At 42.2% G+C, this 25242-nt stretch overlaps 1 protein-coding gene across 1 annotated transcript in view; it reads left to right on the plus strand.

The window, feature by feature from the left end:
* Positions 1 to 25242, plus strand: part of rapgef3 (Rap guanine nucleotide exchange factor (GEF) 3) — an 88743-nt gene that overhangs the window by 30831 nt on the left and 32670 nt on the right. The window contains exons 3-5 of the mRNA XM_060937356.1: positions 1455 to 1561; positions 22196 to 22317; positions 22510 to 22690. Of these exons, the coding sequence (XP_060793339.1) occupies positions 1455 to 1561; positions 22196 to 22317; positions 22510 to 22690 (410 nt within the window). The remainder of the gene's footprint in view (positions 1 to 1454; positions 1562 to 22195; positions 22318 to 22509; positions 22691 to 25242) is intronic.

Here is a 25242-nt window from a genome sequence, read left to right on the forward strand (position 1 = left end):
AGAACAAACAGCATCATGAAGACCAAATAACTCACCCGACAGGTCAGGGATAAAGTTCTAGAGAAGTTTAAAGCAGGGTTAGGTTATAAAAAAATATCCCAAGCTCTGAACATCTCAAGAAGCACTGTTCAATCCATCATTCAAAAATGGAAAAAGTATGGCACAACTGCAAACCTACCAAGATATGGCCATCCACCTAAACTGACAGTGAGCAAGGAGAGCACTGGTCAGAGAAGCAGCCAAGAAGCCCATGATCACTCTGGAGGAGCTGCAGAAATCCACAGCTCAGGTGGGAGAATCTGTGCACAGGACAACTATAAGTCGTACACTCCACAAATCTGGCCTTTTTGGAAGAGTGGCAAGAAGAAAGCCATTGTTGAAAGACAGGCATAAGAAGTCCTGTTTGCAGTTTGCCAGAAGCCATTTAGGGGACACAGCAAACATGTGGAAGAAGGTGCTTTGGTCAGATGAGACCAAAGTTGAACTTTTTGGCCTAAATGCAAAGCGCTATGTGTGGCAGAAAACTAACACTGCTAATCACTCTGCACACACCATCCCCACTGTGAAACATGGTGGTGGCAGCATCATGCTATGGGGATGCTTTTCTTCAGCAGGAACAGGGAAGCTGGTCAGAGTTGATGGGAAGATGGATGGAGCTAAATACAGGGCAATCCTGGAAGAAAACCTGTTGGAGGCTGCAAAAGACTTGAGACTGGGAAGGAGATTCACCTTCCACCAAGACAATGACCCTAAATATACAGCCAGAGCTACAATGGAATGGTTTAGAGCAAAGAATATTCATGTGTTAGAATGGCCCAGTCAAAGTCCAGACCTAAATCCCATTGAGCATCTGTGGCAAGACTTGAAAATTGCTGTTCACAGACACTCCATCCAATCTGGCTGAGCTTGAGCTATTTTGCAAAGAAGAATGGGCAAAAATTTCAGTGTCTAGATCTGCAAAGCTGGTAGAGACATACCACAAAAGACTTGCAGCTGTAATTGCAGCAAAAGGTGGCTCTACAAAGTATTGATGCAGGGGGGCTGAATACTAATGCACACCACATTTTGCAGATTTTTATTTGTTTAAAATTTTGAAGACCGTTTATCATTTTCGTTTCACTTCACAATTATGTGCTACTCTGTGTTGGTCTATCACATAAAATCTCCGTGGCTCAGGTGGATAAGGCGCCATACCATAAATCTGGGGACCCGGGTTCGATTCTGACCCGAGGTCATTTCCCGATCCCTCCCTATCTCTCTCTCTCTCCCACTCATTTCCTGTCTCTACACTGTCCTATCGAATAAAGGTGAAAAAAGCCCAAAAAAAAAAAAACTTTTAAGTTTGTGGTTGTAAGGTGGAAAAATGTGAAAAAGTTCAAGGGGTATGAATACTTTTTCAAGGCACTGTATATAATGAAAGTCTAACTTCTTTTTCTCTCTTTCCTGCTCTATAGTTTCTGTCTGATCGGATCTTAAAGGCAGCGCGGGTGGTGTATAGTGCACTGATGGAAAGAAATCCAGGTCTAATCAGAGACAGGAAACATCACCTTAAGACCTACAGGTACTGTCTGTCTGTCAATCAATTAATCAGCACTGAAATTACCCAGTTCTTTTTCTGTTACAGACAAACAGAAAAGAAAAAAATGGTACTACAGGATGCCGTTACATTTTTAAAGTCTTGAGTTTTTTCCACAGTACTATATAGGCAGTGTTGGGAAAAGGAAAGTACAACCTCCTTCAAGTCAGAGTTTTTATTTATCAGGGCATAAATAACAGTAGTGTTGTCCTCACCAACTTCTATAAACCATAATCCACCCACAACCCCCCCAAACATAAACCAGCATTCACAAACCAGGTGGGGGGGGTAATTACGCCCTATAATTCAGTAACATGCAGAACCACCTTTAGCAGCAGTAATTTGAACTAAATGTTTACTGTCAGAGTTTATCAGTCTCTCATCATATTGGAGAATTTTTTTTTAATGGTTTCAGTTTATTGATGTTTGAGGGCATTCATCTTAAGATCCCACTACAGTATCTCAATGGGGTTGAGGTCTAGACTTTGACTTGGCCATTCCAACACCTTATTTCTGTCTTCTTTAGCCATTCAGATGTTGATTTAATGGTGTGCTTGTGAACCTTATGAACCCCATTCAGGCTATTTTTCAGGGTAATTTCAATACCTTTACTCTTAGCTTGGTGATTATAAGGGCTAGTCATACATGTTGTATCTTGTTTTTTCTTCTTTCGGCTGCTCCCATTAGGGGTTGCCACAGCAGATCTGTTCTGCATATTTGATTTGGCATAGATTTTTACACTGAATGCCCTCCCTGATCTATCCGAGCTTGGGACCAGCACCAAGTATGCACTGGTTTGTACAACCCCAGTGGCTGGATCTTGTTTTTTAATTATTAATGTTAATCTTTATATCAAGGAAAAAAGATTGTCTTATGAAATTGTTTTTACATGTATCTCACCATAAAATGCTCGCAGTAGAGATGCCTCTTCATAATTGTGTCAAGGAGAGTGTTTGGAATCTGATAATATCACCATGATGGTGGGAAACTCTATGACTTAGCAACTTGCAAAAATATGTGCTTAGTGCCAAACAGAAATAAATGTCATTGTTTTATTTGCTGTGATTTCAAAACCGGATTATTGGAACGCTTTGAAACATCTAGTATCATTGGAAAGGGTAAGTTCTGTTTATTTTGATATGTGGTACCATTGAGAAGTGAGTCGGACTTCATAACTTATTCAACCGAGGACAGGAGTGTGAAAATGGGTGAAGAAATTAGAAAAGAGATTACTTTGATCTGTATTCATAACATGATTACTTCAGTGTGTACAAATATTGTCCAAATGTGACTCGTATCATTACAAAGTTCTGCTTCTATTTATCTCATCTCATCTCATTATCTCTAGCCGCTTTATCCTTCTACAGGGTCGAAGGCAAGCTGGAGCCTATCCCAGCTGACTACGGGCGAAAGGCGGGGTACACCCTGGACAAGTCGCCAGGTCATCACAGGGCTGACACATAGACACAGACAACCATTCACACCTACGGTCAATTTAGAGTCACCAGTTAACCTAACCTGCATGTCTTTGGACTGTGGGGGAAACCGGAGCACCCGGAGGAAACCCACACGGACACGGGGAGAACATGCAAACTCCGCACAGAAAGGCCCTCGCCGGCCCCGGGGCTCGAACCCAGGACCTTCTTGCTGTGAGGCGACAGTGCTAACCACTACACCACCGTGCCACCTACCATATATATATATATATATATATACTGTGTGTGTGTGTGTATATACACATGTACACATATCAAATCAAATCAAGTTTATTTGTATAGCGCTTTTAACAATAAACATTGTTGCAAAGCAGCTTTACAGAATTTGAACGACTTAAAACATGAGCTAATTTTATCCCTAATCTCTCCCCAATGAGCAAGCCTGTGGCGACGGTGGCAAGGAAAAACTCCCTCAGACGACATGAGGAAGAAACCTCGAGAGGAACCAGACTCAAAAGGGAACCCATCCTCATTTGGGCAACAACAGACAGCCTGACTATAATATTAACAGTTTTAACAGGTATAACCCTCAACTGTCCTCATAGGGCCGTCCTTCACAGGAGCGGTGTGATAAAACTCCGACCAGACACAGGGCACCAGGATGGATCAAGCAGGTCCGAGGGGCAGAAGAGGCCAGCATCTCAATCCCAGGATCAACATGTAACTCAGAGGGACAGATTGGGGGGGGGAGAGAGAGAAAGAAAACACAGGTTATTAGGTATGCCCTAAAAATGACAAGTATTAAATCTGTGTGGTAGACTCGCAGAGACGAGAGTCTTTACATCAGGCATAACACACAACAATGGCATGTTAATATGGTAAAAAATATCATGACCTGCTCTGGCTGGATGCTTGATTGGGTGATGGGAGCACACTCCTCAGCAATGATGAGATGCAGATGGGACCCTTAGGGCTGGCCAAGACAATTCAGTTACATTTCACTGGGTCTGGGACATGCGACAGAATGTCTGACGGCTGATTCCCTGCAGGCTACGATAGCCAGTCGAGGTCTCCACCCTCTCCACCAAAAGATTTCCTGTTGACTCCATGTAACTCAGAGGGACAGATTTGGGGTGGGGGGGAGGGAAAGAAAACACAGGTTGTTAGGTATGCCCAATGTCACCTGAATAAGTAGGAGCAGTATACATATTGCACCGAGTACAAGCAGGGACTCCGGCAACTAACTATGACAGCATAACTAAAAGGAGAGAGCCAGAAGGTAACACAGGCATGAGGGAGCCCTGGGACATAAAGCAGCCAGCCACTACACCGTCAACAAACTCGAGTGAGCAAGCGAGTGGGGACTGACAGCATCCGTACATCCCAGTTTACCAAAACACTCTATGTCTGAGGACCCTCCAGATCTACTCCTTTACCTCATAAACACCATTAACAAAAGGCTTGACTAAACAGATATGTTTTCAGCCTAGACTTAAATGCTGAGACTGTGTCTGATTCCCAAACACTACTTGGAAGGCTGTTCCATAACTGTGGGGCTTTGTAAGAAAAGGCTCTGCCCCCTGATGTAGCCTTCACTATACGAGGTACCAGCAGATAGCCTGCACCTTTTGATCTAAGTAGGCGTGGCGGGTCATAGAGGAGCAGAAGTTCACTCAGGTACTGTGGTGCGAGACCATTTAGTGCTTTAAAGGTCAATAGTAGTATTTTATAATCAATATGAAATTTGATTGGGAGCCAATGCAGTGTGGATAAGACAGGCGTGATGTGGTCATATTTTCTAGTTCTAGTAAGGACTCTTGCTGCTGCATTTTGAACTAACTGGAGCTTGTTTATGCACTTATTGGAACATCCAGACAGTAAGGCATTACAATAATCCAACCTGGAGGTAACGAAAGCATGGACTAATTTTTCTGCATCATGCAATGACATTAAATTTCTTATCTTTGCAATATTTCTGAGATGAAAGAAAGCTATCCGGGTGATGTTATCAATGTGAGTTTCGAATGAAAGACTGGGGTCAATAATCACTCCGAGGTCTTTTACTGCTGCACGTGAAGAAACAGAAAGGCCATCCAGAGTCACTGTGTAATCAGAAAACTTACTTCTAGCTGTATGTGGTCCTAGCACAAGTACTTCAGTCTTGTCAGAGTTAAGCAGAAGGAAATTAATAAGCATCCAGTGTCTAATGTCCTTAACACATTCCTCAATTCTATTAAGCTGGTGTCTCTCATCAGGTTTTGCAGAGACATACAACTGTGTGTCATCAGCATAACAGTGGAAACTAATACAATGTTTACGAATAATATCGCCCAGAGGTAACATATACACACACACACACACACACACACACATATATATATATATATATACACATTTTTTATTTTTATATATATATATATATAGAGAGAGAGAGAGAGGACGGCACGGTGGTGTCGTGGTTAGTGCTGTCGCCTCACAGCAAGAAGGTCCTGGGTTCGAGCCCCGGGGCCGGCGAGGGCCCTTCTGTGTGGAGTTTGCATGTTCTCCCCGTGTCCGCGTGGGTTTCCTCCGGGTGCTCCGGTTTCCCCCACAGTCCAAAGACATGCAGGTTAGGTTAACTGGTGACTCTAAATTGACCGTAGGTGTGAATGTGAGTGTGAATGGTTGTCTGTGTCTATGTGTCAGCCCTGTGATGACCTGGCGACTTGTCCAGGGTGTACCCCGCCTTTCGCCCGTAGTCAGCTGGGATAGGCTCCAGCTTGCCTGCGACCCTGTAGAAGGATAAAGCGGCTAGAGATAATGTGATGTGTGATGTGATGTGATACCTATCCCTGTAAATATGAAGATATCTATCCCCATAAATAAATATATACCATATACTAAGCTAGTTCTAATATAACAATCAACCCTATTCTATTTATCCCTCATCATCCTCCATTAACATACTTCCTCTTCAATATACTTGTTTAAAAATATTTTTTGTACCTTTTTTTAAACAGATTTATATTTGCACTTTGTTTTATTTCTGTCTCCAGTCTGTTCCATAATGTCACCCCACAGCTCGATACGCACATGCTTTTCATATTTGTTCTAACCTTTGGTTTTTTAAAATTTAGGTCTCCCCTTAGATTATATCCCCCCTCTCTCTCACTAAACATTCCTTGTAATAGATTATTTCTTGCTTTGTACATTATTTGTGCTGTTCTGAATTTGACCAGATCCATAAATTTCAACATGTGTGATTTTTATGAATAGTGAGTTTGTGTGATCTCTGTATCCTGTTTTGTTTATTGTCCTTATTGCTCTTTTCTGTATTGTACATATCGGCTGCAGAGTGGTTTTGTAGGTGTTTCCCCAAACTTCGACACAATAAGTCAGATATGGCAAAAATAATGAGTAATATAGAGTATGCAAAGATTTACAATCAAGAATATATTTTGTTTTCCACAGAATTGCTGAGCATTTTGCCAGTTTTGCTCGTACGTATCCTACATGAGGTTTCCAGCAGACTTTAGGATCCAAAATCACACCAAGAAATTTAATTTCCTGTACCATTTCTATCTTAGTATTGTCTATTATCAATTCTACATTACAATCTATTTTGTGTCTCCCAAACAACATAATCTTTGTTTTGCTTAGATTTAATGATAATTTATTTTTGTCAAACCATAGTTTTAGTTTATTTATTTCAGTTGTGATTATCTCTAAAGTCTGCTGCAAATTCTCACCGGAACAAAAAAATATTGGTGTCATCTGCAAACAAAACAAATTTCAGTACTTGCGAAATTGTACATATGTCATTGATATATATTATGAATAATTTTGGACCCAATATTGACCCCTGTGGTACCCCGCATGTAATGTTCATGAAATCAGATTTATGGTCACCTATCTGCACAAACTGTTGCCTGTTTCTTAGATAGCTCGACAGCCAACTCCACCCAACTCCCCTAACACCACACTTTTCTAGTTTACTTAATAATATACTATGATCAGTATTATCGAATGCTTTTTTTAGGTCCACAAATACTCCAATTGCTATTTTTTTATTGTCTATACAGTTTGTGATTTCCTCTATTAGTTCCATTAGTGCCATCGATGTTGATCTGTCCTTTCTGAATCCATATTGACTGTCTGTAAGGAGGTTGTGTTTTTCAATGAATTTGTCCAATCTATCTGAAAAAAGTTTTTCGAGTATTTTGGAGAATTGGGGGAGTAAAGAAACAGGCCTGTAGTTTGTGAAATGGTGTCTATCTCCAGTTTTAAACAATGGTATCACTTTTGCAATTTTCATTTTGTCTGGAAATGTACCTGATTGAAAAGATAAATTGCAGATGTGGGTGAGTGGTTTCACAGTTCCCTCAATAACTGTCTTTACTGTTAACATGTCTATATCATTCCAGTCTGCAGAAGTTTTTTTTTTTTACATTTTCTTACAATTTGGATAATTTCTTCATCAGTTGCAGTTAGAAAAATTGTACTTGGATTTCTGTCCCCCATATCTTCTATGTCCCCACATTGTGTTGTCTCGGGTTCCTTTATTTTTGCCGCTAAATCTGGTCCCACATTTACAAAGAATTGATTAAAACCATTCACCACATCCTCCATATTATTTATGGTCTTATCATTTTCAGTGTAGTACTCTGGGTAATTTGTAGTTTTGGATCCATTTCTCACAATACCATTTAGTACAGTCCATATACATACCTTTTAATATTGTTTTTATTTTTCTCCACTAATTTATTATAATAGTCTTTCTTACATATCCTCATAATATTAGTTCATTTATTTTTATATTTTTTATATTTTTTCCTCTGCGTCTATAGTTCGATGCTTTAAGAATTGTCTGTATAATATATTTTTCTTTGTGCAGGCATTTTGTAGCCCCTTGGTGACCCACGGACCATTTGTATATTTATGTATATTACTGTATTTCTTTATAGGACAATTTTTATTATATAGTTCATTGAATATTATTAAAAATTTCTCATATGCTTTATCAACATCTTTTTTCTTTATAAACTACATTCCAGTCCTGTACTATTAAGTCATTTTTTAGTGCAATCATGGTTTCTTCAGTTTTCACTCTTATATATTTATAATTTTTAGTATCCTTTTTCTTGCTATAATTACAGTAATATACATTAAAAATAGGTAGGTGGTCACTGATGTCTGTTAATAGTAGTCCACTCTCTATATTATTTTCCAGGATATTAGTAAATATATTATCTATTAAAGTGGTGCTGTGAGAAGTGATCCTGCTTGGTCTGGTAATAGTTGGGTACAGTCCCATACTGAACATTGAGTTAATGAACTCTTCTGTCATTTTGTGTTTCTTATGATTAAAGAGGTCAATGTTAAAATCACCACAGATGTACATGACCTTCTGAGTTGATTTTATAAACATACTTTCCATCCAATCTATAAAAACTTCTATGCTTGATCCAGGAGATCTGTATATACAGCTCACCATTTATATTTTTCATTTTTTCACAACATATTTCTATTGTAATACACTCCATCCAATCATCAACAGCTATCGTCATTTTATTATTAATTTTATATTCCAAACTATTATCAACATATATTGCCACTCCCCCTCCTCTTTTGTTCTTTCTATTGATATAATTTAATTCATACCCGTTCAGCTCAAAATCTACTCCCATCTCATCATTGATCCAAGTTTCTGATATGGCTATTATATTGAATGGAGTATTGAACTGACTGAGATATTCCTTCATTTTATGGAAATTGGCATACAGACTTCTGATATTGAAATGAATAATTGATATCTTATTTTCGTCTCTGATCTTTGCATTGTATTGATATTCAGTGTAATACTGGCAGCTGATATTGATGTTGCTGAAAAGATTATTTTCCGGATCAATATTATTTTCCATATCTTGTATTTTGTGCTCAGTATAAAGGAAAGTGTCCAGTTCTTGTGTCCAGTGTCCAATCCTTGTGTCATGATTGTAAATTGCTTTGATTGGCTCCCTCAGAATTTGTCCAGTTCCCCAATATCTCGGATGACCAAGATCTTGGCCTCTTCTGGAGATCCCTTCAGCTTGATGAAAATCTTGCAGTTTTGTGTCCATGTGTTTTGGATTTTCCCCTGTTTCCTTAGGAGTCTCGCCTTTTTTGCAATGTCTGCATTTTTTTTGGTTAAGTGCTCATTTAAAAAAAACATCTGAGCCTTTCAGTTTCTTCCCTTGTTTTAACAATTGCATCTTATGCTTTCTGTTGGCAAATCTCATTATTACCACCGGTTTGCCTGTGTTGCTTCTCCGTGGAAGAGGGTAACATGCTTCAATGTTAGTGCTTTTTACCTCAATACCCTTGGAGTGCAGGAATGCTAACACCTGTTTCTCCACAGAGTTAGCATCCTCCTCGTTCAGTTCCTCTCCATCTCTTCTCGCCACTGCTCCAGCATATGACCGGGGTTTAATCTGCAGTCCGGTCACAATGATGTCATTTATCCGGGTGTACTGCTCCAGCTCCTCCACTCGGTTCTCGAGAATGGCGATCCTCTTTGCCTTCTCCGTGTTCTGCGGCCTCAGAGCTTTGACCTCTTCTACCAGGTCCAGGATGGTCTTCTGCTGCATCCTGACAGCAGAGATTTCTTCACCCAGAAAGTCGAGGGATTTTTTAATATCGTCTATCTCCTCGACCGTAGGAGCTTTCTTCGGGGGCATTGCGTTGGTTGTTGTTATGCGGCCCGTTCCCGCGCTACCTCTCGGCCTGCTCCCGCGCAGCCTCTCGGCCCGTTCTCGCGCAGCCTCGCTCCCGCGCAGCCTCTCGGCCTGCTCCCGCGCAACCTCTCGGTCCGCTCTCGCGCAGCCTCGCTCCCGCGCAACCTCTCGGTCCGCTCCCGCGCAGCCTCGCTCCCGCGCAGCCTCGCTCCCGCACAGCCTCTCGGCCCGCTCTCGCGCAGCCTCGCTCCCGCACATAAAAAAGATGTTATATTGCAAAGGAATAATTTGTGGTGAGATTTGTGGTGATGCGCTGTGTTTTTGGTTTTGGCCAAACACGGCGTTGTGCATGATGACAAAACATTTCCACTTTGATCTTCAGTCCAAAGGCGATTGCTCTTGAACTTTTTTTGGTTTATTTGGATGGCATTTTGCAAACCTAAGCTGTGCTGCCACATTGTTGTTGGAGGGAATGGACTTTTCACTAGCCACCCTTCTATGAAAGACAAACTTGTTCAGTCTTTTTCTGATTGTGCGGTCATGAACGTAATGCAGTTATGATGTAGCTCTTGGGTTTTTCTTTTTTCTCTGAGCATTAAATGGTCTGTACTTGGACTGAATTTGCTGGGATACCCATTCCTGGGAAGATGGGCAACTGTCTTAAAGGCTCTCAATTTGAAAATTAGATTGATCTGCCTCCTGGGTACTAGCAATATCTAACCAGACATTTGGGAGTGAAATTGTTGTGTGACTGGCTTGAAATGAAGCTTTGACTCCTTCATTTGGGTATATAAGGAATGCGTGAAAGCATGTCCGGTACCACATTGCACCTTCCTCTTCAGTGATGTACAGTAAAATCATGAAAAGAAAGCTGCCACGGGTTTTTTTTATTTGAACATCATCGACTAGTATAACATGATCCACGAAGTTGAGTTGAGTGAAGATTGAGGGTGAGACCAGCCTGAAGAAAAAGCATGAGGATTTCATGTAAGATGTTGTTCTATAGACTTGGAATAAATGACATTATGAAAATGTCATTGATGTAAGCAAAGCAACATTTACCAACTTATTTGTACAAACAGATGGCAACTAGACAGAAGGTTATACAGCCTTTGTTTGTATTTGCTCTATCTACCAGCTCTTTTTTTTTTTTTTCTGTTGTGTATCTGGATCCTTCACACATACAGCATCCAGGACCAGATAAAGGGTGTTGTCAGCAATCTTGTGGCTTGAAGGAATGTGAAATGACATGATGACTAAAGCACTGGGATCATAGAATAAACCAGGCCAAGCAACACAGCAGGAAAACAGCAAACATAAGACAAAAAGGTTAAAAAAAAACCAGGCTTTTAACAAAGAACTAATTTCCAAAATAAATTTAGAACAAGTGTGCGTTATCAAGAGTATCTGATTGCTGTGAAGCACAACCAAGAAGTCCTGCCAGTCCTGCTTCTTAACGCTGGTGTGACAGTCCAACTAATTTAGGCAAGCGTCTGTGTGAATTTTGAAGATCCGAAGAGAATGCTGTCAATATTGCACCATACTCCATCGAGTTTACCAAGGCTATTCTTCAATATACTTAAAGTATTATCACATTTTATAAACACTCATTTCTGATGGTTGGATATAAAATACAATGAATTCACATAATTATAATTGTTAATTACTTTGTCAAAGTCTTTCCTGTGCCAGGACCTGGTCAGATGGTAGTAGGTACCATTTTTATGATGGTCTTTGGTATGACCTGACCATGAGTAGAACTCCCAATCTCATGATCTATTACAGACGAAAGGAGAAGTCTTATGCAGTAATGTTTTTGAAGTAAAAGCTAAAGACATGTATTTGTAATCCAGAAACATTTCATTTCAGCAAACATTTTCACACTTATTGAAAATTGATGCGTGTTTTTTGCATTTTAGTTTGTCCTTTTTTTCCTTACTTTAAAAAAAAAAGCATTTTCTGACCCTTTAAAGAATGGGGAAGAAAAACATCATTTTGGCTGAAATTATTTCTATAATGTGTCAACATTTGGTAAAATCATATGATGACAGATGTAGATAGCAAGAAAATCCAGGCTTTTCAAATTTCAGTACATTAAAATACTGAAAAGCAAATTATGAGCCATACCACAAGCATACTGATATTGCTTTCAAAACAATAACGGCAGGTGAACTGAGGTGCTTTTCCTCACCATGCACATTTTATAACACTCTTCAAACACAAGCAAAATGCTGAGCAATGTGTTTGTGCGATCAGAAATATGTTCAAGGAGAAATTGAAGAGAAGTGGGAAGCAATTCCAGGTGTAAAAGGCACATAGACTTTTTTAAATGCTGTAGATGGAGATGTTTGAATTTGTGCTGGTCTCGGAAAGAAGACTGTCAACATCAAAAACATCATGCCCCTGTTCTGCAATGCTGGGTTGTGCCTTTTACACAGATGTCAATTTTGGCTCAATTACTACCAGTCTTTCTGGCTCAGAGACAGAACGACACAGGCCCCCATTCTGTTTTCAGATCTTTTACACAAAGCAGTGAGGTGGGGGGAGGCACAACATTCTCACCTTGAACAGGCTGTGTAAAAGGGGCTTTAGCATGTAAGAAATTTTGGCAACATACTATCTATCTTGGGGCGGCATGGTGGTGTGGTGGTTAGCGCTGTTGCCTCACAGCAAGAAGGTCCGGGTTCGAGCCCCGTGGCCAGCGAGGCCCTTTCCATGCGGAGTTTGCATGTTCTCCCTGTGTCTGTGTGGGTTTCCTCCAGGTGCTCCGGTTTATTTATATATATATATATATATTAGTGCTGTCAAAAATGTCGCGTTATTAACGCGTTAACTTGACTCAATTTTAACGGCGATAATTTTTTTTATCGCGAGATTAACGCTCTGTGACATGACGCCACGCCCCGCACAGCCAGAGTCCTCTGCCCTCCCCCGAAGAGCCACGGTGCTCCGATCGTTTTCCCATCAGCGGCTCCAGCCCCACTTTGCAGTGGCTGTGACGTGTTATGCTCTGCAATTAAAAAAAAAACATTGGTACAACCAGTGTTCGAACTATGCCGATATTTTCGGGGGGGTCCCTTTTTTTCCCTTGGGGGGTGCTTGCGCTTGTCTCAGAGCACGGATCTCCGATCGCGCGCTCACTTCGGATATGCAAATGCTTCCCATTACACACGATTGCTATGTCAATAAACATCATTTTGCCAATATTTTAGAGACCCCCCAACATTTCCCAAATCATGTTTTCAAGGGATCTCATGTCTGTTTCAGGGGATCTCGGATCCCCCGAGTACCCCCGTAGTTCGAACGGTGAGCAAGCCCATTTACTTTTTTATGCTGATAAGAGAATTACAATGGTTTTTCATGTGACAAAAATGTGCGATTAAATTGCGATTAATCGCAAGTTAACTATGACAGTCGCGACATTAATCGCAATTAAATATTTTAATCGCTTGACAGCACTCTCTCTCTCTCTCTCTCTCTCTCTCTCTATATATATATATATATATATATATATATATATATATATATATATAAATAAACCTATACAGGAGTGCACAAATGATACTTTTATTAGCTAGCACACTGAGCAAGTGAAAACTTCAGTGTGCTCCCCAGTGTCATATTTGCTTGCCCAGAAAGCTAATTGATGAGTTTAAAAAGTGGTAGCTAACACACTACAATAACAGAGCCACCTAATCAGCTAGTTAAGTTAACCTTTGCTAGTTAATCTTTTCACAGAAAAGGCCACGGGGCTCGAACCCGGACCTTCTTGCTGTGAGGCGACAGCGCTAAACATTACACCACCGTGCCGCCCCACGTACTTTCATATATAAAAAAAAAATGAAATTGGTCCAGAATATGCCCTTTAAAGACCCAAGTTGATAACATCTGCCTTCACATAATTGCATGGCTGTCACAGTCCGGTCCAGTCCATCCATGCCTTAGATTGTGGGACTTCCATGCCAGCTCCACGCCAGATCCAGGACAAGAATTCAGTCCTGCCTTGCTGAGGGCCATTTCCTGAAGCGGCACTCCCACACCTGCTACCACTCCTCTCCCATCAGCCAGGGCTTTTTAAGAACTGTTTGGAGCTATTCCATTTGCCAGACTGTCTCTTGTAGACTTTCCTTGCCTCGCTACAGCTCACTGGTATTGTGTCTTCTTGATTCCCCCTGCCTGAATTTCTCCTTTTTTTTTGTCTCGTTTTTCTGTCCAGTTTTTTTTTTTTTTGTCCCAGTTTTTGCCTGCTTGTTCTTTTGAATTGTGTCTTTTGCTACCTCTGCCTGGATTTCCCTTGTCCCTGTGTTCATCAGTTTTTGTGAAGATTTTTGTCCTGTTTTTTGTCCCTGATCATGTCTACCTGCTCCTGTGTTTTTGACCTCCTAGCCTGTTTTTTTTTTTTTTTTTTGACTACTGATTTTTGCCTAAACCTTTTGCCTTTCTGCCATCTACTTCATTAAAGAATTTTTCTCTTTACGCTGCCTGTTTTCTGAGTCTGCTCTCGGGTCCTCACTTCACCTCAGCTTGCCACTCCTGACAGCACAGTCTGGCCAGCATGGACCCAGCAGATTTCGCCCAGCTAAGAGCAGTGGTGCAGAAACAGGGAGCTCTCCTTGGGACCCACCAACAGGACATCCAACAGGTGAATCAAAACCTTGTCACCATCTCTGACACACTCAATCTTTTTGCCACTCAGCTACAATAGTTTCAAGTAACGTCTGCTCTTACACAACCCCCTCTGCCTACCGCTGCTCCTGCTCCAGCCCTCTTCAGAGAGCTGAGACTTCCTGCCCCACAGCCATACAATGGAGAACCAGGTACCTGCAGGTCATTTTTATCTCAGTGCTCGCTAACCTTTGAGCTTCAACTGCTGGTCTTCCATACAGTGTGTTCCTGAGTGGCCTACATAATCACTGTCCTCACTGGCAAAACTAGAGAGTGGGGAATAGCTATGTGGGATGCCAATGCACCATGCTGCGCCAGCTTCAAGGATTTCACAGGGGAGATGAGGTGAACCTTTCATCACTCTCTGTCTGGCAGAGAGGCAGCAAGAGAAATCATGGGGCTGCGGCAGGGTGCCCGGTTCACTTTTGACTATGAGATTGAGTTTCGCACTTTGGTGGCATCTTGTGGCTGGAATGAGAGTGCCTTGTTTGACGCATTTTTGAATGGGCTGTCAGAGTCTGCCACCTGACTCTGCCACCTGATCTCCCTGGTCTCATAGACCTCACCAGTCGTATTGACTCCCGGATCAGACAGCAGGTGAAAGAGAGAACTTGGACTAGTCTTGCTCCCCCTCAGCCTCCCATTCCTTCCGCTGAGCCAATGCAGGTAGACAGAGTCCGCATCTCACCTGAGGAACGACAGTGCCATCGGGATATGAGGGCATGTTTTTATTGCGGACAGCTGGGGCATTTCTGCCAATCTTGCCCTTTTAAAAGGAAGAGCCCACCAGTGAGTTTAGGGGCCCTGGTAAGCAATGTCCAGAATCAGACCCCTATTGATCAACTGCTACTCCCAGTGGTTATTATACATGGCAATCAGCCCCACGACCTCCAGGCACTCATTGATTCAGGGGCTGACAGAAACCTGATCTGCTCGACCATCGCCAAGTGCCTGGGGATTCCACTACTGGCTCTGAACCCAGGTGAATATCCTGACCTCTGTAACGTGCCTCCCAAGTATAATGACTTAAAACCTGTGTTCAGCAAGTCCCAAGCTGTTTCCCTTCCTCCCCATAGGCCCTATGACTGTGGAATTGACCTTCTCCCTGCGACTGCACCACCTAAGGGGTGACTTTATGCTCTCTCTCCTTCTGAAAGGCAAGCCATGGATAAATACATCACCAAGTCCTTAGCAGCTGGAATTATTTGTCCCTCCTCCTGTAGGGGCATGATTTTTTTTTTTGTGGAGAAGGACAAATCCTTGCACCCTTGCATTGATTACTGTGGACTAAATGACCTCACCATCAAGAACGGTTACCCCCTACCTCTCATGCCTACAGCACTTGAGTTATTCCAGGGAGCCCAGATTTTCACCAAGCTAGACCTGCGTAATGCTTACCACCTCGTGAGAATCAGGGAAGGGGACGAATGGAAGATGGTGTTTAACACCCCCACGGGCCACTAAGAATATCTCATGGTTCCGTTCGGCCTGACTAATGCTCCCACAGTTTTCCAGGCCCTCATTAATGATGTCCTGAGGGACTACCTTAACGTTTTTGTTTATCTGGATGATGTATTGATTTTTATGCCTCTGCAAGGTGCAGGAGGCATCATGTTTTCGGGTTGTCCGTCTGTCCGTGTGTCCATCCCGAAACCTTGTGAACGCAATATCTCAAAGGCTAATGAAAGGAATTTCACCAAACTTTCACCATTTGTGCGCTTTGGGACAAACATGAACTGATTAGATTTTGAGATCAAAAGGTCTAAGGTCAAGGTCACTGTGAGGTCAAATGTCTGTCCAAAAACCTTGTGAACACAATATCTCCAAGGCTAATACAAGTAATTTCACCAGGTCAAGATTACTGTGAGGTCAAATGTCCATCCCCAAATCACAGTTTAATAAGGCGTGTAGTCTACCAGGCGGAGGCATCCCCATCGATGCCGTTGGCGTCGAGTTCTATCTAGTGTTTTTGTTGTTGTTGTTGTTGTTGTTGTCCCCCCCCCCTGCTCCCTTGATGAACACCGCATCCACAGCAGGCAGGTCCTTCAGTGACTCCTGGAAAATAAACTCTTTGTTAAGGCCAAGAAATGTGAGTTCCATAGAAGTTCTGTCTCCTTTCTGGGTTTCATCTCCCCCGCACAGATTCAGATGGACCCCCTGAAACTCAAGGCAGTTGCTGACTGGCCCACCCTGTCCTCTTGGCAAGAACTCCAGCAGTTTCTTGGGTTTGCAAATTTCTACAGGTGATTCATCAGGAACTTGAGGATGGTGGCTGGGCCCCTCATGGCTCTAGCTTCCACCAAGGTCCTTTTCAGCTGGGAGGAAGGGGCTAAGAAGGCGTTCTCCAAGCTCAAATGAAGGTTCACATCAGCACCTATTCTCACCATTCCAGATCCGTCCCGGCAGTTTGTGGTTGAGGTCGATGCTTCGGAGTCAGGGGTGAGGGCCATATTGTCCCAAAGATTGGCTAGTGACAACAAGCTTCATCCTTGTTCCTTCTTCTCTCGTCAGCTTTCCCCCTCTGAGAGAATCTATGATGTTGGCAATAGACCTTCCCTTCATTGTATGGACGCATCACAAGAACCTCGAATACCTCAGGACTGCCAAGCACCTCAATTCTCGTCAGGCCTGATGGTCTCTCTTCTTTTCTCACTTCAAGTTCACACTTTCCTTCCGCCCAAGCTCTAAGGATGGTAAGCCCGATACCTTGTCCAGAATGTTTTCTCCCCTCCAGGAGGAATCGACCTCCCTGAGACCATCCTTCTTCCACAGTGCCTAGTGGGGGCTGCTCTGTTAGAGGTGTAAACCCTTGTCCAGAAGGCCCATGAGTAGGACCCAGGGCCCAGTAATGCACCTCTTAACCATCTTTTTTTTGTTTCGGTTTCTGTGTGGGCACAGGTGTTGCAGTGGGGTCATGGCTCCAGAATGGCATGCCACCCAGAAGCAGCGAGGACTCTGGCACTCATCCGACAATGTTTTTGGTGGCCATCCATCAAGGAGGACGTCCAGAGGTTTGTGGTAGCTTGCGACATCTGCGCCAGGAACAAGACTGGCAACAGACCCCCCCTGACGGCCTGCTGAGACCCCGTCCTGTTCCTCACCGGCCCTGGTCACACACAGCCCTGGATTTCATCACAGGACTCCCCAATTCAGGTGGCAATACTTGTATCCAGGGTGGCATGGTGGTGTAGTGGTTAGCGCTGTCACCTCACAGCAAGAAGGTCCAGGTTCGAGCCCTGTGGCCGGTGAGGGCCTTTCTGTGTGGAGTTTGTATGTTCTCCCCATGTCCATGTGGGTTTCCTCTGGGTGCTCCGGTTTCCCCCACAGTCCAAAGACATGCAAGTTAGGTTAACTGGTGACTCTAAATTGACCGTGAGTGTGAATGTGAGTGTGAATGGTTGTCTGTGTCTATGTGTCAGCCCTGTGATGACCTGGCGACTTGTCCAGGGTGTACTCTGCCTTTTGCCTGCGATAGTCAGCTGGGATAGGCTCCAGCTTGCCTGCGACCCTGTAGAACAGGATAAAGCGGCTAGAGATAATGAGATGAGATGCTTGTATCCTCACTGTTGTCAACCGTTTTTCTAAAGCTGTTCATTTTATCCCTCTGCCCAAGCTTCCCACTGCCAAGGAGACCACCGAATTGCTGATACTCCGTTTTCCATCTACATGGACTCCCCTCAGACATCGTATCAGACTGTGGACCCCAGTTCTCTGCCCAATTCTGGAAGGCTTTCTGTAAACTCATTCGTGCTTCTCACAGTCTGTCTTCAGGTTTTCACCCTCAGACCAACTGACAGATGGAACGGGCCAACCAGGAGCTGGAAGTGTCTCTCAGGTGCATGGTGTCCAAGGATGCTGCCTACTGGAGCAAGACCCTTCCTTGGATAGAGTATGCTCACAACTCCTTACCCACCTCTGCCACAGGTCTTTCCCCTTCCAGTGCTCTCTGGCTTAATGGCCATCACTCTTCCCCATCCAAGAAGAAGTAGTCGCCGTGCCCTCTGCCCAGATGTTTGTGCGCTGCTGCAGGAGAACATGGGCATTGACCAGGAAAAAGCTCCTACGTTCTGTCAAGATGTTTAAAGAGCAAGCTGACAAACACCGCTCGGCAGCTCCCATCTATCGGGTGGGGCAGCGGGTAATGCTCTCCACTTGCCACTTGCCCCTCAAGACAGTCTCCTGCAAATTGGCTCCCAGGTTCATAGGACCTTTCCCCATCTCCAAGGTAATTAATCCCTGTTCTGTAAGACTGTCTCTGCCCATAACCATGCGCCGTATTCGCCCAACTTTCCATGTCTCCCAAGTCAAACCCCTTGACTCCAGTACCTGGTTGATTTGGGAGGGGTATGGTCCTGAGGAGAGGAGCTGGGTTCCTGCCAGGTTCATCATGGATCCCACCCTCATCACGGACTTCCACCAACAACACCCTGAGGCACTTTCTAAGGCGCGGGGAGGCACCCATTGAAGGGGAGGGGTACTGTCACAGTCCGGTCCAGTCCATCCATGCCTTAGATTGTGGGACTTCCAGGCCGGATCCAGGACAGGAATTCAGTCCTGCCTTGCTGAGGGCCATTTCCTGAAGCAGCACTCCCACACCTGCTACCACTCCTCTCCCATTAGCCAGGGCTTTTTAAGAACTGTTTGGAGCTACTCCATTTGGCAGACTGCCTTTTGTAGACTTGCCTCACCTTGCTACAGCTCATTGGTATTGTGACTTCTTGATTCCCCCTGCCTGAATTTCTCCTTGTTTTTCTGTCCAGTTTTTTGTCCCAGTTTTTGCCTGCCTGTTCTTTTGAATTGTGTCTTTTGCTACCTCTGCCTGGATTTCCCTTGTCCCTGTGTTCATCAGTTTTTGTGGAGATTTTTGTTTTGTTTTTTGTCCCTGATCGTGTCTACCTGCTCTTCTGTGTTTTTGACCGCCTGGCCTGTGTTTTTTTTTTTTTTTTGGACTACCAATTTTTGCCTGAACCCTACTGTACCTTTTTTGCTTTTCTGCCATCTGCTTCATTAAAGAATTTTTCTCTTTACACTGCCTGTTTTCTGAGTCTGCTCTTGAGTCCTCACTTCACCTCAGCCACTCCTGCCAATAGCTTAGTGTAAGCGTGGTCTGATTGATTCTCTTAGCACCTTATGAATTCTCCTTCACATCTTTCCTTGACCTCATGAAAATGGTTAAGAAAGGACAATAGGATGTAATTTTTTTTTCAACTTTTTGACCATATCCATCCTCTTCAGCTTCCACAAGAAATACTGCACTGTTTCCTTTTTTGGGTACAGGAAGCATCTAGAAACTGAGGGTGAGCGCTATTAGAGATGAAAATGTTTGTACATCAGTAAAGCAAGCAGAGTGGGGGGACTCCTTACAGAGGAGTCCACTTTTCAGACAAAAAACAATGAAGGTTGCTGGGTTTTACTGCAAAATTAAGAAGCAAGTGTGGCAAAGTATCCAGAAGAACTGTGGCTGGTTCTGCAAGATGCTCAGTAAAACCTACAATTCATTTCCTCATAAAACTGCACTCGTTGTACCTGAGACTACTACAACAATTTTTTTTTTTAAATAAAGGGTCGGCTCTCTGACTTTATTTTTGAAGGCATCTTTGCTCGACATCATTTCTTTGCATGTGCAAGACTTTTGACTGTGTGTGTATACACAAGTACACCCTTAAGAGAGCTGTGCATAAACGAATGCCCTCAAACATCACTAAACTGAAGCAGTGTTGTAAAGCAGAGTTGGTCAAAATTTCTCCAAAACTTGATAAACTCCTACAGAACACACTTAGCTCAAGTCATTGTTGCTAAAGGTGTTTCTACATGTTACTGACTTTTAGGGTGTATTTACTAGTTGTCACCTGAGTTTATTTGTTCATTTATAGACATTGTTGAGGATCACACAATTATTACTTAGGCCCTGTTAAATAAAACGCTGACTTGAAGAAGGGTGTACTTTTCTTTCGATTTGTCTCATGCTTCATTCCATATACTATCTCAATTCCTCATGCGATCAGACTTCTCAACTCTGAGGGACTGGTCTGATACTCATGGACTTTTGAACATGCCACTCACACTGCAATCTTTGCACAGTGGACAATAATGCATTATTACTTTACAATATTTTACAATATCTTTCTCACACACACACAAAGTTTACATTTATTTATTCCCTTTTCATATATTACCTCAATATGCACACTCAGCTCCACACTTTGCTGTTTGTGTCTGCACTTTATGTTGGGTGTAGTTTATTGTCTGCAGTGTTGCACTTTTGTTGTATTGTAGATTGTAGTCCTGTGATGTTTAATGTAGCACCATGGTCCTGGAGAAATGTTGTTTCATTTTAACTGTGTACTGTCCCAACTGTATATGGTTGAAGTGACAAATAAAAAAAAAACTTGACCTTAAATGACACACATGAATGTGTATATGTATAACTTTTTTTTTTTTAAATTGCAAACTCCTGTTCTCTCAAGTGTTTCTTAGAAAATCATAACCTAAGCAGGGTTGCTTGCATAAGTATTCAAGCCTCAGGTTACATGCTCCAGATGAAATGTATTGTATTAATGAGGACACAGTTTACTTTTTTTTTAAAATAAATATTAAAACAATTCTCATTTTATGAATAAAAACCACCTCTGTTAAACTGTCATTTAAGAGACTGTCAGTCTAAAGGCAAGGAGTGAAAATTAAGACAAGTGAGCATTATAAAGAAGTTAAAGATAAGGTAATAGATTGTTAACTTAGAAAAGGGGTAAAATCATATCTAAAAGGTTGGGCATCCTGGTTAGCACTTTTGGATCAATAGTGAGGGAGTGAAAGATGCATCACACCACCCAAGCACTACCTAGACAAGGCCCTTCTGAAAAACTCAACATAAAGAAAGAGACTGGTGTTGTGCCATGGTGAGGCCAAAATTCACTCTGGAGTTAGAGTACAGTGGCTGAGAGTAGAGCGAGCATGTACCAGACAACAATTTACCACCATTTCAAGAGCATAATTGAGGGAGGATGGCTGGAAAGGAACCATTACTCAAGAAAAGCCATATAAAGGCAGGAGCCTGACCTAGTGAATAAGGTTTTTGTTTGTTTGTTTGTTTGTTTGTTTGTTTTGGTTGGTTGCTTGGTATGATGGGGCCAAGATTGAGATACTCCACTTGAGCAACTTTCAAAGTGCTACAGTATGTGTGATGTCTAACAAAATCTAACCCAACATGGACCATCCCTAAAGTGAAACGTAGTAGTGGCAGCATCATGCACTGGGGATGCTTTTCATCCTCAGAACCTGGGTTTCTTGTCAAACTTGAAGGTAGAATGGATGGAGCAAAACCCTAAAGCTTGGGAGAAACTTCACCTCTTACAAAACAATACAGGAGTTATTAAAAAAATACTGAATGTTGAGCAAATTTGCTCAGAAGAATGGTTCAAAATTACTCCCAAAGAGTTGGCAAAGCTGGTAGGAACTTACCCCAACAAACCTAAAGCTGTTACTGCAGCAAAAGGTGGTTTTACGAAGTACTAGTTTGAAGTGGTTGAATACTTGTGCAAGCATCTTTCAGGGTTGGTGGTGGGGTGTTTTTTTGTTTTTAATCTGCTGACAAATAATGAATTGACTTTTTACTTAACTTTAATAGCATATTTGTTTGCAATAAAAATACTGATTGGAACAGTCTGTATAAGTGTCAGTTGTAATCCAGATGAACCTGAAGACTTTTAAGGTGGTTCAATACTTTTCCAAGGCACTGTGTATATAATTTAAAACATAAAATTGAAAGTATTATTCTGATTTTTTTTTTTCATTTACTTTCTCCTTTAAATTTTCTTTCTCTGATGCAGACAGTGTTGCAGTGGGAAGGAGCTTGTTGACTGGCTGATGAAGCTGAATGACTGCTCCCAGTCTCGGAGTCAGGCAGTTGGCATGTGGCAGGTGTTAGTGGACGAGGGCATTATTGTAAATGGTAACTAAGTTACAGTACCTATTCATATATATATATATATATATATATATATATATATATATATATATATATATATATATATAAAATATAAAATAATAAAAAAAGTCACACAACTCCTGTCCTGATGAGAAGGTTCCCTGCATTCAAGAGCTGGTGTGTTTTGAACATAAAATGCCATGTATCTCCATTTAGTGAAGCAAGAGTTGAACTTCCATGACAAAGACACACAGTTTTACCGATTTATGGAGACAGAGTTTGATCTGAATTCCACAACCTGTGAAAAGGAGTCAAAAGAAGATGAGCTTCAAGAAGGTCTATCATTCTTGGTGCAGATGGGCCCTGATGCTCTTCTGAATATGAAACTCCGCAAATGGTGAGAATCAAAATAATCACATGATGAATTAACTCTCATTATATACTTTTCATTAGCTTTCATATATACACTGATCAGCTATAACTTTAAAACCACCTGCCAAATATTGCATAGGTCCCCCTTGTGCCACCAAAACAGCTCTGACCACCGAGTCATGAGCTCCACAAGACCTCTAAAGGTGTGTTGTAGTATCTGGCACCAAGGTGTTAGCAGCAGATCCTTTAAGTCCTGCAAGTTGTGAGGTGTGGCCTCCATGGATCGGACTTTTTTTGTCCAGCACATCCTGCAGATGCTTGGTCAGACTGAGATCTAGGGAAATTGGAGGCCAAAGCCAAGTTAACACCTTGAACTCCTTTGCCATATTTTTCAGAACATTCCTGGCCAATTTTTGGAGGTTGACAGGGTATATTATCCTGCTGAAAGAAGCCACTATCATTAGGGAATACAGTTGTCATGAAGGGGTGTACTTGGTTAGTAACAATGTTTAGGTAGGTGGTACGTGTCAAAGTAACATCTGCTTGAAAGCCATGACTCAAGGTTTCCCAGCAGAACATTGCCCAGAGCATCGCACTGCCTCCACCAGCTTGCCTTCTTCCCATAGTGCATCCTGGTGCCATCTCTTCCCAGGTCAGTAATGTATACGCACCCAGCTAGTCACATGATGTAAAAGAAAACGTGATTCATCAGACCAGGCCACCTTTTTCCATTGCTCCATGGTCCAATTCTGATGCTCATGTGCCCATTGTAGGAGCTTTCAGTGGTGGACAGGGGTCAGCATGGGCACACTGACCAGTCTGCAGCTACATAGCTCCATATGCAGCAACTTGTGATGCACTGTGTGTTCTGACCCCTTTCGTTCCATCTATAGCCAGCAAACTTTCAGCAGTTTGTGCTACAGTAGCTCTTCTGTGGGTATGGACCATGTGGGCTATCCTTTGTGCCCCATGTGAATCAGTGGGCCTTCGACACCCATGACCCTGTTGCCGGTTCACTGGGTGTCCTTCCTTGGACCACATTTTGGTAGGTACTAACCTCTGCATACTGGAAACACCTCACAAGATGTGCCATTTTGGAGATGCTCAGACCCAGTCATCAAGCCATCACAATTTGGCTCTTGTCAGAGTTGTTCAGATCCTTCTATGTACCCATTTTTCCTGCTTCCAACACATCAACTTCGAGAACTGGCTGTTCTCTTGCTGTCTAATATATCCCACCCCTTGAGAGGTGCCATTGTAATGAGATAATCAATGTTATTCACTTCACCTGTCAGTGGTTTTAATGTTAAGGTTGATCTGACTAGTCAGACAGTGACTGTCAAAATGTCTGTAATGCTCCGACACCACAGTTGGAATGGAATCTTTAAACTCATTGTTCTCCATTTTTGTGAGTAACCAGCAACTCTTTGTTTAAAATACATGCAAAAGAGAAACATACAGTACTGTATCTTGCAAAAGTATTCATCCCACTTGGTGTTTGTCCTGTTTTGTTGCATTACGAGATGGAATTAAAATAGATTGTTGGAGGGTTCACACCATTTTGATTTACACAACATGCCTACCATATTAAAGGTACAAATTGGTGTTTTATTGTGACAAAAAAAAACCAGAAATCTGGAGTGTGCATAGGTATTCACCCCCTTTCATATGAAACCCCTAGATAAGAACTGGTTCAACAATTCACTTCATATCGTAAGTCACATAATTAATACCCCAATGTAACCCATCAAACTTGGAGTTGGAGCAGTTTTGCCTTGAGGAATGGGCAAAAATCCCAGTGGCTAGATGTGCTAAGCTAATAGAGACATACCCAAAGAGATTTGCAGCAAAAGATGGCTCTACAAAGTATTGATTTTGAGGGGGTGAATACCTATGCACACTCCAGATTTCTGTTTTTTGTCTTAATTATTGTTTTTATCACAATAAAACAACAATTTGCACCTTTAAAGTTGTAGGCATGTTGTGTAAATCTAATGGTGCTAACCCCCCAAAAATCCATTTTAATTCCAGCTTGTAACGTGACAAAACAGGACAAACACAAAGGGGGATGAATACTTTTGCAAGACGCTGTACTTTAGTTCAGGAAAATCTGTAGTCAGAAATTTCACCATGTGAAGAGTTTTCCCAGGTTGTGACACATCAACTCTATTACTGAAATACACAAATGGGTTACTTTACAATAAACATATAACAAACTGTAGTAAAACTATTTTATATACTAGAAGGGCACTTAGAGTGCATACCTCCGCCAAGCCACATATCAACAACAATTTTGAGTTACACTGAGAACAGACAAAAAAAATAAAAAATCCTAGATCCACATATATTTCCAGATTTGCATCAAAACCTAGGCAGTTGTTCCTTGGCCCATGGCTCAATGTGAAATGCCATCCAAATCTGTTCACTACTTTTTGAGTTATGTTGGGAACAAAAAAAAAGGAAATGAAAAGATAACCTCCAACAAAGTAGGCAGAGGTAGCAATGTGCTGTATCCAAATCATGTATGGAATGATGCCATCTACAACACATTTTATTTGTTTTATATGAAATTCAATT

This window comes from Neoarius graeffei, chromosome 13 (assembly GCF_027579695.1).
Source record: "Neoarius graeffei isolate fNeoGra1 chromosome 13, fNeoGra1.pri, whole genome shotgun sequence".
NCBI classification, from domain to species: domain Eukaryota; kingdom Metazoa; phylum Chordata; class Actinopteri; order Siluriformes; family Ariidae; genus Neoarius; species Neoarius graeffei.